Source organism: Branchiostoma floridae, chromosome 8 (assembly GCF_000003815.2).
Source record: "Branchiostoma floridae strain S238N-H82 chromosome 8, Bfl_VNyyK, whole genome shotgun sequence".
NCBI lineage: Eukaryota > Metazoa > Chordata > Leptocardii > Amphioxiformes > Branchiostomatidae > Branchiostoma > Branchiostoma floridae.
The window spans coordinates 18,389,901-18,402,524 of NC_049986.1; the positions used below are offsets into that span (position 1 = coordinate 18,389,901).

Here is a 12,624-nt window from a genome sequence, read left to right on the forward strand (position 1 = left end):
CATACAAAATTAATGTACTATGCTGTCTTTCTTGACAAATTGGCTCATTGGTTCATCTCATCAAAGTAGCTCTCTTATCTGCAGTGTTTCGGGACCAAACAAGTCTTTTAGAAGCACCTTTTGACAGTCACAAAACCGGTCTACATACACTGTACAACATTTACAAATGTCATATATCTGATTGTGTCCTTTAAAATACAAAGACACACACTTTTTTTCGGCGGAAACTTTCCCATCAGTTCTTTTCATGCGAAGAAACTTCTATAAATGAGTTTTCTCACACTATGATCTGAAAGACGAATGAATTAATGGTTGTAACTTAGGATAAAGACAAGGTAAGACATCTAGCACTTCCCTTGGTAGCGGTCATTCATTATGAGCGTATCATTTTCTTCAACAAATTTGTACTTCAGGGGTTCCAAAAATGCAATATTTCAACATCTCTGACTAGTACTGAAGATCATACTGATACCACCAAGCCAAAAATTGGTTCCAAAACCAGTAAAGCTTAATGCAAGATATGCAATGAAGACACTACCAGTTTTTCTAAAAGGCTTGTCACAATCATGCTTCCATTCTACTTCCCATTCTTTCCTTTTGTGTTTCCCACTCAATCTGTGGTTCAGTGGCAAACACATTAGTCTCCAATCTTACAGCTGCAGAATCATTCACGCAGCCATAGTGGTAACATCTGAATCACACAATCCATCTCCCTCCAACCTCCTTCTCTCTCTCTCAAACAGACAAGGGGTTGAAATTGCCATTGCAGGAGCTACAAAGTGTCCATGTAACAAAGTGTCATTCCCAGCTCAGCTGGTTCAATTCACAGCCAGTTTTGGATGTAGCCACCAGCCTTTATTACAAGTTAGAAGACCAAGAAAATGTGCTCACAGTACCAATTTCGTCATGAGAGTTAACAAAACACACCCAGCAATTCCCCTATATTTTGTTTCTGTGGATATGGAACAAACTCAAAGGTAAGTTGGAAGTTACTAGACCTCTCATATTATCTTGGAATATGTTTATGAACTTTTTAAGCACGGATGTACAATGCATGCTTCTTTGATGCTATTCTCCAAGCAGATGTTACAGTCAGGAGGCAGATGAAAGAAATCACACGCACAACTAGTCCCAAGACTGTAATCTCTACTTGGAGAATACCTTGGCACAACATCGACACAACATATTATTGTCAGAGGAAGTGCTGGTATCATCTTACATATCATACTAAGTACCCAGTGGCTTGAAACAAAAAAAAATAAATTTTGTAATGACAACAAGGATGTTCACAGGACATGTAGAATGAAATCTAAGGAAATGGCAATTTCAACCCCTGTATGCTCAAATCACCTTTTCAGACCTTCAATCAGATCATCACACGGATCACATTATCGCAGATTCACTCCACACACTGAACACATCAGGTAAATACGCAGCACACTGGATCACTCTTGCTCATTACCAGACATTCGCCTGTGACATGCCAGCAAAAGTTACCAACCGATTCACTCTTGACTGTTCAGGGCTCGAAATGCTGTGAGCAAATGCACCTTTGAGCACCCAAAATTGGAGTTGTGTACCTAACTTTTGACAGTGGATGCACTGTTGAATAGGGTCACGTATGTGACAATACTATTGCAAAAATACAGCATATTTTGGTTTCAAAAAAAGTTACAAAACCTGTGTTGTATGATTGTGTTACATAATATACTTATTTGAATTCAAAGTTAGTAATAGAAGTTTGACTCAAGTTCTTAACACAGGGAGTAACTGTGTTCGATGTGCTACATAATACACTTATTTGAATTTGAAGTTACTTATAGAATTTTTGACTCAAGTTCACACAGGCAGTGAGGTTTTAGGTTATACTGATGTTCTACTTTACAATGTTCACCGAACTTTTTCTTCTGTGCACCTCAGTTTTAAGGTTAGGGGCTCAAGTGCACTTATTTCCAAAAATGGATTTCTTGCCCTGACATTAGAGGTTGGTAACTTGCTAGGAACCCCAGCCAGTGCTAACACCCAGGGCCTAGAAAAGAAAAAAAATGTTGTGTTTCCTGTTTCCCGACCTACCCTAGAAAAACCTGCCGACCCTAGACTCTTTTGGGGATTACAGTCACATAGTTTCTAGTTAGAATTCTTATTCAGCCTGCTTCCTATTCAAGTAAAAAGTACTGCTGGTCCTATCTAATCAAGGATAAATGTATCCACAGATATTAACCATTATGCAGGAAATTGAAGTTTGACTTTGAAAATTTAAGTGTTCTCATGAAATTCAGTTTTTCTTTGTTAAACTGTATTGTGTGTATCACTAGAGTTTTGGTCAAATTAAAAACAAATCCATACTAATCGACTCTAATCTTTTTCAGGACTGAAACAGGAAACACAACATTTTTTCCCTAGGCCCTACAGAAGAACCTGCTTGCAGCTTGCAGGCATGACACAAACTGCAGGCCTGTTGAGTGAGATGTCAGCGCAGACTGTCACCATGTCTTTCCTTTCTTATGGAAATCCAAGAAAGGACTGCTATTTGAAATATTGTGAACTTTCTTTCCTACAATCATTTGAACATCAACCCAGTGCCATGTGGCAAGTTCTCTTTGAAAAACAACACATTCTGAATGCAACATTAATGCAGAGATATGTAGAAAGTCATGGAATTAATTTACTCAATCATTTAAGACTTCTGCGTATGAAATATGCACATCTCAACATTGAAAATGACCATATGTTCATATTTATCTTCAAGCTGTTTTTCTTTTTTTTTGTACAAAAATGCAAAGGAAACGAAAGAAAAGATAAGATAAGAGTGCAACACTTACGTTCAGGTGGCATTTCTGAGGGTAGAGGCTGTCTCATGGCGCCCCCTTGTGGCTGGTGATGGTACTGCTCCATGGATGCGACCCTGGGTGGGTACACTGCCTGTCTGCTGTACGAAGACGGTGGAGACTGAGACGGTGGCATGTCAGGCGGCTCCCTCAGACCGACCCCACTGGTAAGGAGTGTGGGTAAAACAAACGATTAATATCTGTGTACGGGAATGGACAACTGTAAAGGGAGAAATATTTCTGGTAATCTACCTTCACGGCAGGAAGAAAAGGGAATTTTGCATTATTTTAAGACTAAGTTTGCAGGAGCAAATACCGAGAAGAGGAAACGTTCTCAGTGGTTTTACTTTCAAGTTCCCAAGGTAGAGCCCACAGCCAAAAATGCGACCAACAAATGAAGATTTTCACTTTTACAGTACCCATTTTCAACCTGCACTTTGTATTAGAAAACGTATGCTTTGTGTACCACTACCAGACAGAAAGGTCTCACACTGCAGTGACTTACTTAGAACTGTGTTCTGAGACAGTCGACCTTGAGACCAGGCCTGGAGGTGGTGGAGAAGGGGGAGAGGACGTTCCCTTGGCGACCAGGGGGCTGCCTTTCTTCACTTCCCCCTTAAAGGAGGGAATCTCCTTTGTGGTCCCTTTCTCCACAGCTTTTCTGTTCCTAGCACGGTACCTGTACGGAACAGAATGAAAAAAAACAACTTTTGCGATGAACAATTTTCAACACTTTTACCTTCACTTCAACACCGGGACTCTGCATTCATTTTTTGGGAATATACCAGCCACTTTAAAACTTGCACTGAACAACAGAACCTTCACATACCTAACCCAACGCAAATATCAGTGTATCCACAGGGAAATATCAGGTGCAAAACTCTAATAATTCTAGGTGCACAAAATTCCATAAGCATTTTTAGTCCCGAAAACGTAATCTTTTTTCATGGTTTTTGCATCAATTCATTGTAAAAGCAAAAATCATTTCATCACAGTTCCATGCAAACAGATGATAGCAGAGTTGATCCATGTTGCTCCCCTACCTGTACATCTCCTCATCGGAGTGTGCAAATGTGCAGTTGATGCCACGAGGGCAGCCGGTTCCGTTTCGGTTCAGGTCCCGGCACATGCTGGTCTTATATTTCCCACTTGTCACCTGGGGAAAACAAACAGTAGAGAAAAATTCAAACACTGGTAGCTGCCACAACATTCTAGTCTCTGATTCCTGGGGCTTTGAGGAGTTATTGGGGTTCTCACCAGGATTATTTCATGGGACATTAGCACGCTGAAGCCGCATAGCAAGCGGCGTAGGTGTGAGCATTGAAGGGGAGCCTTTAACCCTAAGAAAGACTAACTCTTGCATCTTGAGGGACAATTCTAACGGAATGATAAGGAAAACATTTTAAACCTTTTTAGGGCAAGAGAAGATCAGAAACGCCTCCTATGCTGGTTAAAACACAGCATAAGGGCTCAAACCACAGCATAGGAGATACAAATCCCAGCGTAGGGGCCTCAACTATGCAGCTAAAACCCTGCTGAAGACCCACTATCACCCTAAAACAATATTTCATACTCTTGGGGTGATTTGAAACAGATCATGCCCAGTTAATAGGAATTCTTCTTCTAACAGTGATGTACTTTTAAAAGTAAATCGGACAGATAGCCATTGAAAATTTTGAGGTACTTGTGTTTACCTTTAAAAGTATGTCACTGTTAGAAGAAAAATTCATATTAACTGTGCTCATACGTGACAAATGAATCTCTTCAATGAGATCACGCCCAGTCCTCACCTGTGCAGAGTCGCCCTTCCTGTTGCCGCTGTAGTTCTGGATGAAGTCCACCACGCCCTGCACCACCAGCTTGACCGCCTGCATGCCCTTCCGGGTGTTGTCCCACAGCGGCGTCTCGCTGTCCGGGCTCGGGTCGATCTTGGCCAGCTCGTCGAAGTACGGGCGCAGGCGCGACAGGTTGGCGGGGTCGCCGGAGCGCTGCAGGGCGATGACCAGCTCGTTCACGCTCTGGGCGAAGGACGCTGGCGTCTGCAACTGTGGTGGGTGAACATGACTTTGTAAGTGATCTAGTCTGTGTAACACAAGCTCTGCTGTGCAGGGATGTAACTGGCCCCTACCCGCAGAGGAGGCCGGCGGATGTTTGGCAGGCTGCTATAAGTGAGATTTAATCAGGCTATGTGTGGTCTATACTTACGATGGATTACATGCCATGATTTGAGTCCTGTCACATTTCTATCATCTAACATGTTTGCTACTACTACTACTAATAATTAGTTACTAATTCACATTTCCGTTCTTGTGTTCACCAGAATTTTGGAAACTTCATGTGACACAGAAAACAATAGTTCCATTGTACACAATGGATTTTCACGACTGCACATCTTCTCACATGATTATACAAGCAAACTATACCTTCAGATATTGAATGATTTGTGACAACAAGGACGTTTGCCCGTTTCTAGTCTCTCCTAGCCAGTTTTGTCACATGTCAAAGCATATCTGCATCACGAGAGGAGAGTGGTTACCTTGTCGATGATAGACTGCATGTGAGACTTGTGAGCCGTGTCCCCGTACAGAAGAGAGGACCACTGCTCAGGAGATATCCTCAGTCCAGCCTCCATGGCTATCTGAACAATCTGAGCGTCGTGTTCTCTTCTCAGGCCGTCATATGTACGGAACTGTGGTAGAGAGACAGAAAAATCTGATGAAAACCAGTAACCAGCATTTGCTTTTAACAAATGAAGAATCTTTACCTTCCAATCTTACCAGAAATTGTCGTACTCACAAAAAAAGATACACGTACTAGAAAGGCCGACATTTGCTTAAGAGCAAATACAGCATATTTCAGCCATACCCCTTCCCACGCAACATTGGACTGTTCCAAATCACCCCTGCGCAAAAATGGAACATCCTCCTAACAGTACATTATCCCCCAAAGTGGACTGTTATTGTGAATTGATTCCAGGTAAAAACAGAGCTTGCTTCTATTTTTCAGAAAATGACAATAATCACACCTTCCATTCAGAAAATTTTCATCATGACTGAAAATTGTTGAATGACTTCATGTAATGTCATTAACAATTTTCAGTACAATAACTAGGTGTAAGTTTAAAAAAGTATAAGCTCCTTGTAATGTGGGTACATTTATTATTGCAGTGAACTTTTTTTATTCAAGTAGGGCATACGATTTAATAATTATCAAGCAGGTGCAGGTACTGTAGGAGCGTTTGTTTTCTTCAAGCTGTAAAACTGTTAAACTGTTTTACTTTGTATGCAATCAGCCATCGAGCCTATTCTTATTTTAGTTTAACAACTTCCTGCCAGACCCGGAAGATACGATTGAACCTTGTTCGAGGATTTATTTTCGTCTGTCTGGTCAGTCTGTTCATACCCTGGCGCTGAGAGTGTTTTATTGGGCTGAAACTCTGGCAGTTTAAAGTTACTTACAATTTAAATGTTCAAAGTTTATGTCAAACAACAACAGCACTAGGAACACATACATTTGCTCTGGAGAAAATACAGCAGTTTTCGCAAGTTCGAATTCCAGTCCAGTCATAGAAATGTGGCCACTACAGACAGGTGGTCACTATAGAGAAAATGCTGATCTATTGACTATGAGCCATACGTTACACATGATTTCAGTACACTGATCATTAGTTATATAAACATTGCACAGGTAAGCTAAATTGTTTAGATGTACAATTAAGTTCAAATAATTCTGAAGAGAAATATTGATGAGAAAATAATCATTCTCGCCACTGTCTAACTTATAATTACGTATCAAAACTAAACGCAGATTTTCTAACTAACGCACCTTTCGCCGACTTCATCAAAGGATCGCCGGCTATCAATCAAACACGGCTGTTGATTAGACTTAGAGTTTCAAACAGTCATGTGCTGTGTGCCAGTTGACAGCGAACTTCATGCTACGTGATGTTTTACATTGCTTGGACCTTCTTTCCTACAGCGGTGCTTCTACAAAATATTTAGACTGTAACACTGAGTCCCACATGTTTTATAGAATAGAATTTGACGCAGAACAGCGTTTTTTGCTGGGTATTTTTCTTGAAACATGTCCGTGGGAATATCAGCGAGGCGGCGACGTAGGGAAATCAGACCGTCAACAAAAGTCGCACGGCGGCTAACGGCGCAGCGAAGATACTAGCGCTATAAATAAGCGCTTCAACTAAGGATGGCAACCCGTACCAGGGTTCTAGCTAGTGCATTTTAGCATAGTGGGCCACTACGCTAAAATTTTTGACCACTACGCTAAAATAAGGGCCACTACGCTAATTTTTAACTAGTGTAGTGGTGCTTTGCTATCATTTGCTTGTTCAACAATGTCTAATCAATGTCTGAACAATGAAAACTGATGATATGCCACTCAAAACTGACCCCAAAATCCTTCAAATTACATGTGATGTTAACAGAGTGCCAACTTTTAACTCCACACCAATCTCCTGATTGATCGCTTCACTACCATGCCATTCCCACTACGCTAAAATAAAATCCTGGCTAGAACCCTGCGTACAATATTTTTGTATACTGTTGAGCTAAGTAAAGTTTGTTGTTTATGAGGTTTTAGTTGTCTTTGAAGCTTTGACCCGAAATATTTTAAAGTCAAACTGCTGAAGAGAAGTAAGTGACTGCTACGATTATCGTAGATATGGCCCTAAAAAAACTGATAAAAGAAGCCTTCTCAATAGTCTAAAATGCAAGAGCTTCCGGGGGGGGCTTCGCCCACCTGGGTCCCCCCCCACAGTGGCCCTGCCCCTGGACCCCGCCAGGGACATTCGGCGGCCCCCGGCCCCCTGTCCGACGCTTTGAAAAAATCCTGGAGAGAAGTCTGTACGGCCTGAGTCTTCAAGTTAACGTATTGTGTGGTCCCGCTTATGAATATTAATTAGCCTTCGCTTTCCTCTTCGCTGATTGGCTGAACCATTAATTGAATTAACTCTTCCTGCCGGCTAGACGCAGGTGCAGATGTCGGCTCTGTGGGGTGAACGTCCGAAAGGTCATGGCATGGAGAACGAAAGAAAACCAATTTCCCCTCAAAAAAGTGCTGTAATTAAGCCTTTTACAGTACTTTATGCCAAAAATTTTACTTGGATCATTTTACCAACTATCTTATGCCTATCTATACCAAATGTTACTCATACCAGGGTACAGGGGTGCAAAACATACCGTTATAAGACCGTCAACAACAGTCGCACGGAGCTAACAGCGCAGCGAAAATACCATCGCTAGCGTTTCAACTTCGGATAACAAGTTATAAGTACTGTTGAACTCAGTAACTTTAAAGTTTGTTTTTAGTTGCCTTTGACAGTTTGACCTGAAATAGTGTTACGCTAAACTCCTGAAGAGAAGTTAAGTGACTGCTGCGATTATCATAGATATGCCCCTAAGAACTGATACAATATAAAGCCTTCTGAATAGTCTAAAATGCGAGAGCCTTAGGCGGGCTTCGCTCCCCCTGGCGGGAACACTGCTATATACGGGATTATGAATATTAATTAGCCTTTGGCCTCCTCTTCGCTGATTGGCTAGGTCTTTCATTCAATTAACTCTCCGGCTGACGCGCACAGGTGTGGCTCTGTGCGGGGTCACGGAAGGTCACGTCAGGAGGCCAAAAGAAAACAAATTTCCCCTCAGAAAAGTGCCAAAATTAATCATTTTAAAGTTGTTTATGTCAAAAATTTGACTTGAATCTTGTTACCAAGTATCTAATGCCTATCTATACCAAATTTCAGGTCATTTAATTGTAATACCAGGGTACAGGAGCCAAAAGTGTCCTTTTTTGGTCAAAAATTGGCCAAAAATCGCAAAAATAAGCATTTTGCTGCACTGTACACCAAAAGTGTTATTGAATTTATATGAAGGTATTATCAAGGCACATCTGTGTCAAATTTCAGCTCATTCGGTTGCAATACCAAGGTACAGGAGCCAAAAGTGTCCTTTTTTGGTCAAAAATTGGTCAAAAAATCGCAAAAATAAGCATTTTGTTGTACTGTACACCAAAAGTGTTATTGAATTTATATGAGGGCATTATCAAAGCACATCTCTGTCAAATTTCAGCTCATTTGGTTGTAATACCAGGGTACAGGGGCCAAAAGTGTCCTTTTTTGGTCAAAAATTGGTCAAAAAATCGCAAAAATAAGCATTTTGTTGTACTGTACACCAAAAGTGTTATCAAATTTATATGGGGGCATTATCAAGGCACATCTCTGTCAAATTTCAGCTCATTTGGTTGTAATACCAGGGTACAGGGGCCAAAATATACAGTTTTGGTCTAAAATTGACCAAAAAATCTCAATAAAATCATTTTAGAGGCAGATATGAAAAAAATGGGAAAAAAGCATCAAGGTATTGGCCCACTCTACCCCTGTGCCGAATTTCAGGTCATTCGGTCCAGGAACGGCGGAGATGAATCACTTTGAAGATTTGTCAGGAGAAAGAAAGAAAGTAAGAAAGAAACACTAGAAAGGCCGACATTTGCTTAAGAGCAAATACAGCATATTTCAGCCATACCCCTTCCCACGCAACATTGGACTGTTCCAAATCACCCCTGCGCAAAAATGGAACATCCTCTTAACAGTACATTATCCCCCAAAGTGGACTGGTATTGTGAATTGATTCCAGGTAAAAACAGAGCTTGCTTCTATTTTTCAGAAAATGACAATAATCACACCTTCCATTCAGAAAATTTTCATCATGACTGAAAATTTTTGAATGACTTCATGTAATGTCATTAACAATTTTCAGTACGATAACTAGGTGTAAGTTTAAAAAAGTATAAGCTCCTTGTGATGTGGGTACATTCATTATTGCAGTGAACTTTTTTTTATTCAAGTAGGGCATACGATTTAATAATTATCAAGCAGGTGCAGGTACTGTAGGAGCGTTTGTTTTCTTCAAGCTGTAAAACTGTTAAACTGTTTTACTTTGTATGCAATCAGCCATCGAGCCTATTATTATTTTAGTTTAACAACTTCCTGCCAGACCCGGAAGATACGATTGAACCTTGTTCGAGGATTTATTTTCGTCTGTCTGGTCAGTCTGTTCATACCCTCGAGGCTGGCGCTGAGAGTGTTTTATTGGGCTGAAACTCTGGCAGTTTAAAGTTACTTACAATTTAAATGTTCAAAGTTTATGTCAAACAACAACAGCACTAGGAAATGTGGCCACTATAGACAGGTGGTCACTATAGAGAAAATGCTGATCTATTGACTAGGAGCCATACGTTACACATGATCATTAATCATATAAACATTGCACAGGTAAGCCAATTGTTTAGATGTACAATTAAGTTCAAATAATTCTGAAGAGAAATATTGATGAGAAAATAATCATTCTCGCCACTGTCTAACTTATAATTACGTATCAAAACTAAATGCAGATTTTCTAACTAACGCACCTTTCGCCGACTTCATCAAAGGACCGCCGGCTATCAATCAAGTTAGAGTTTCAAACAGCCATGTGCTGTGTGCCAGTTGACAGCGAACTTCATGCTACGTGATGTTTTACATTGCTTGGACCTTCTTTCCTACAGCGGTGCTTCTACAAAATATTTAGACTGTAACACTGAGTCCCACATGTTTTATAGAATAGAATTTGACGCAGAACAGCGTTTTTTGCTGGGTATTTTTCTTGAAACATGTTCGTGGGAATATCAGCGAGGCGGCGACGTAGTGATATCAGACCGTCAACAAAAGTCGCACGGCGGCTAACGGCGCATCGAAGATACTAGCGCTATAAATAAGCGCTTCAACTAAGGATGGCAACCCGTACAATATTTTTGTATACTGTTGAGCTAAGTAAAGTTTGTTGTTTATGAGATTTTAGTTGTCTTTGAAGCTTTGACCCGAAATATTTTAAAGTCAAACTGCTGAAGAGAAGTAAGTGACTGCTACGATTATCGTAGATATGGCCCTAAAAAAACTGATAAAAGAAGCCTTCTCAATAGTCTAAAATGCAAGAGCTTCCGGGGGGGCTTCGCCCACCTGGGTCCCCCCCCCCCACCCCACAGTGGCCCGGCCCCTGGACCCCGCCAGGGACATTCGGCGGCCCCCGGACCCCTGTCCGACGCTTTGAAAAAATCCTGGCGAGAAGTCTGTACGGCCTGAGTCTTCAAGTTAACGTATTGTGTGGTCCCGCTTATGAATATTAATTAGCCTTTGCTTTCCTCTTCGCTGATTGGCTGAACCATTAATTGAATTAACTCTTCCTGCCGGCTAGACGCAGGTGCAGATGTCGGCTCTGTGGGGTGAACGTCCGAAAGATCATGGCATGGAGAACGAAAGAAAACCAATTTCCCCTAAAAAAAGTGCTGTAATTAAGCCTTTTACAGTACTTTAAGCCAAAAATTTTACTTGGATCATTTTACCAACTATCTTATGCCTATCTATACCAAATGTTACTCATACCAGGGTACAGGGGTGCAAAATATACCGGTATAAGACCGTCAACAACAGTCGCACGGAGCTAACAGCGCAGCGAAAATACCATCGCTAGCGTTTCAACTTCGGATAACAAGTTATAAGTACTGTTGAACTCAGTAACGTTAAAGTTTGTTTTTAGTTGCCTTTGACGGTTTGACCTGAAATAGTGTTACGCTAAACTCCTGAAGAGAAGTTAAGTGACTGCTGCGATTATCATAGATATGCCCCTAAGAACTGATACAATATAAAGCCTTCTGAATAGTGTAAAATGCGAGAGCCTTAGGCGGGCTTCGCTCCCCCTGGCGGGAACACTGCTATATACGGGATCATGAGGCCCCGCTTATGAATATTAATTAGCCTTTGGCCTCCTCTTCGCTGATTGGCTAGGTCTTTGATTCAATCAACTCTCCGGCTGACGCGCACAGGTGTGGCTCTGTGCGGGGTCACGGAAGGTCACGTCAGGAGGCCAAAAGAAAACAAATTTCCCCTCAGAAAAGTGCCAAAATTAATCATTTTAAAGTTGTTTATGTCAAAAATTTGACTTGAATCTTGTTACCAAGTATCTAATGCCTATCTATACCAAATTTCAGGTCATTTAATTGTAATACCAGGGTACAGGAGCCAAAAGTGTCCTTTTTTGGTCAAAAATTGGCCAAAAATCGCAAAAAATAAGCCTTTTGTTGCACTGTACACCAAAAGTGTTATTGAATTTATATGAAGGTATTATCAAGGCACATCTGTGTCAAATTTCAGCTCATTCGGTTGCAATACCAAGGTACAGGAGCCAAAAGTGTCCTTTTTTGGTCAAAAATTGGTAAAAAAAATCGCAAAAATAAGCATTTTGTTGTACTGTACACCAAAAGTGTTATTGAATTTATATGGGGGCATTATCAAGGCACATCTCTGTCAAATTTCAGCTCATTTGGTTGTAATACCAGGGTACAGGGGCCAAAAGTGTCCTTTTTTGGTCAAAAATTGGTAAAAAAAATCGCAAAAATAAGCATTTTGTTGTACTGTACACCAAAAGTGTTATCGAATTTATATGGGGGCATTATCAAGGCACATCTCTGTCAAATTTCAGCTCATTTGGTTGTAATACCAGGGTACAGGGGCCAAAAGTGTCCTTTTTTGGTCAAAAATTGGTCAAAAAATCGCAAAAATAAGCATTTTGTTGTACTGTACACCAAAAGTGTTATTGAATTTATATGGGGGCATTATCAAGGCACATCTCTGTCAAATTTCAGCTCATTTGGTTGTAATATTAGGGTACAGGGGCCAAAATATACAGTTTTGGTCTAAAATTGACCAAAAAAATCTCAATAAAATCATTTTAGAGGCAGATATGAA

General features: G+C 40.7%; 1 protein-coding gene across 1 annotated transcript in view; it reads right to left on the reverse strand.

Annotated features, from left to right (window-relative positions):
* The window catches only part of LOC118421848 (roquin-1-like), a 29,271-nt gene that overhangs the window by 12,298 nt on the left and 4,349 nt on the right, over positions 1–12,624 (reverse strand). Inside the window, exons 5-9 of the mRNA XM_035829350.1 lie at positions 5,365–5,517; positions 4,619–4,873; positions 3,872–3,984; positions 3,334–3,507; positions 2,823–2,992 (exon numbers count right to left, since the gene is read on the reverse strand). Of these exons, the coding sequence (XP_035685243.1) occupies positions 2,823–2,992; positions 3,334–3,507; positions 3,872–3,984; positions 4,619–4,873; positions 5,365–5,517 (865 nt within the window). The remainder of the gene's footprint in view (positions 1–2,822; positions 2,993–3,333; positions 3,508–3,871; positions 3,985–4,618; positions 4,874–5,364; positions 5,518–12,624) is intronic.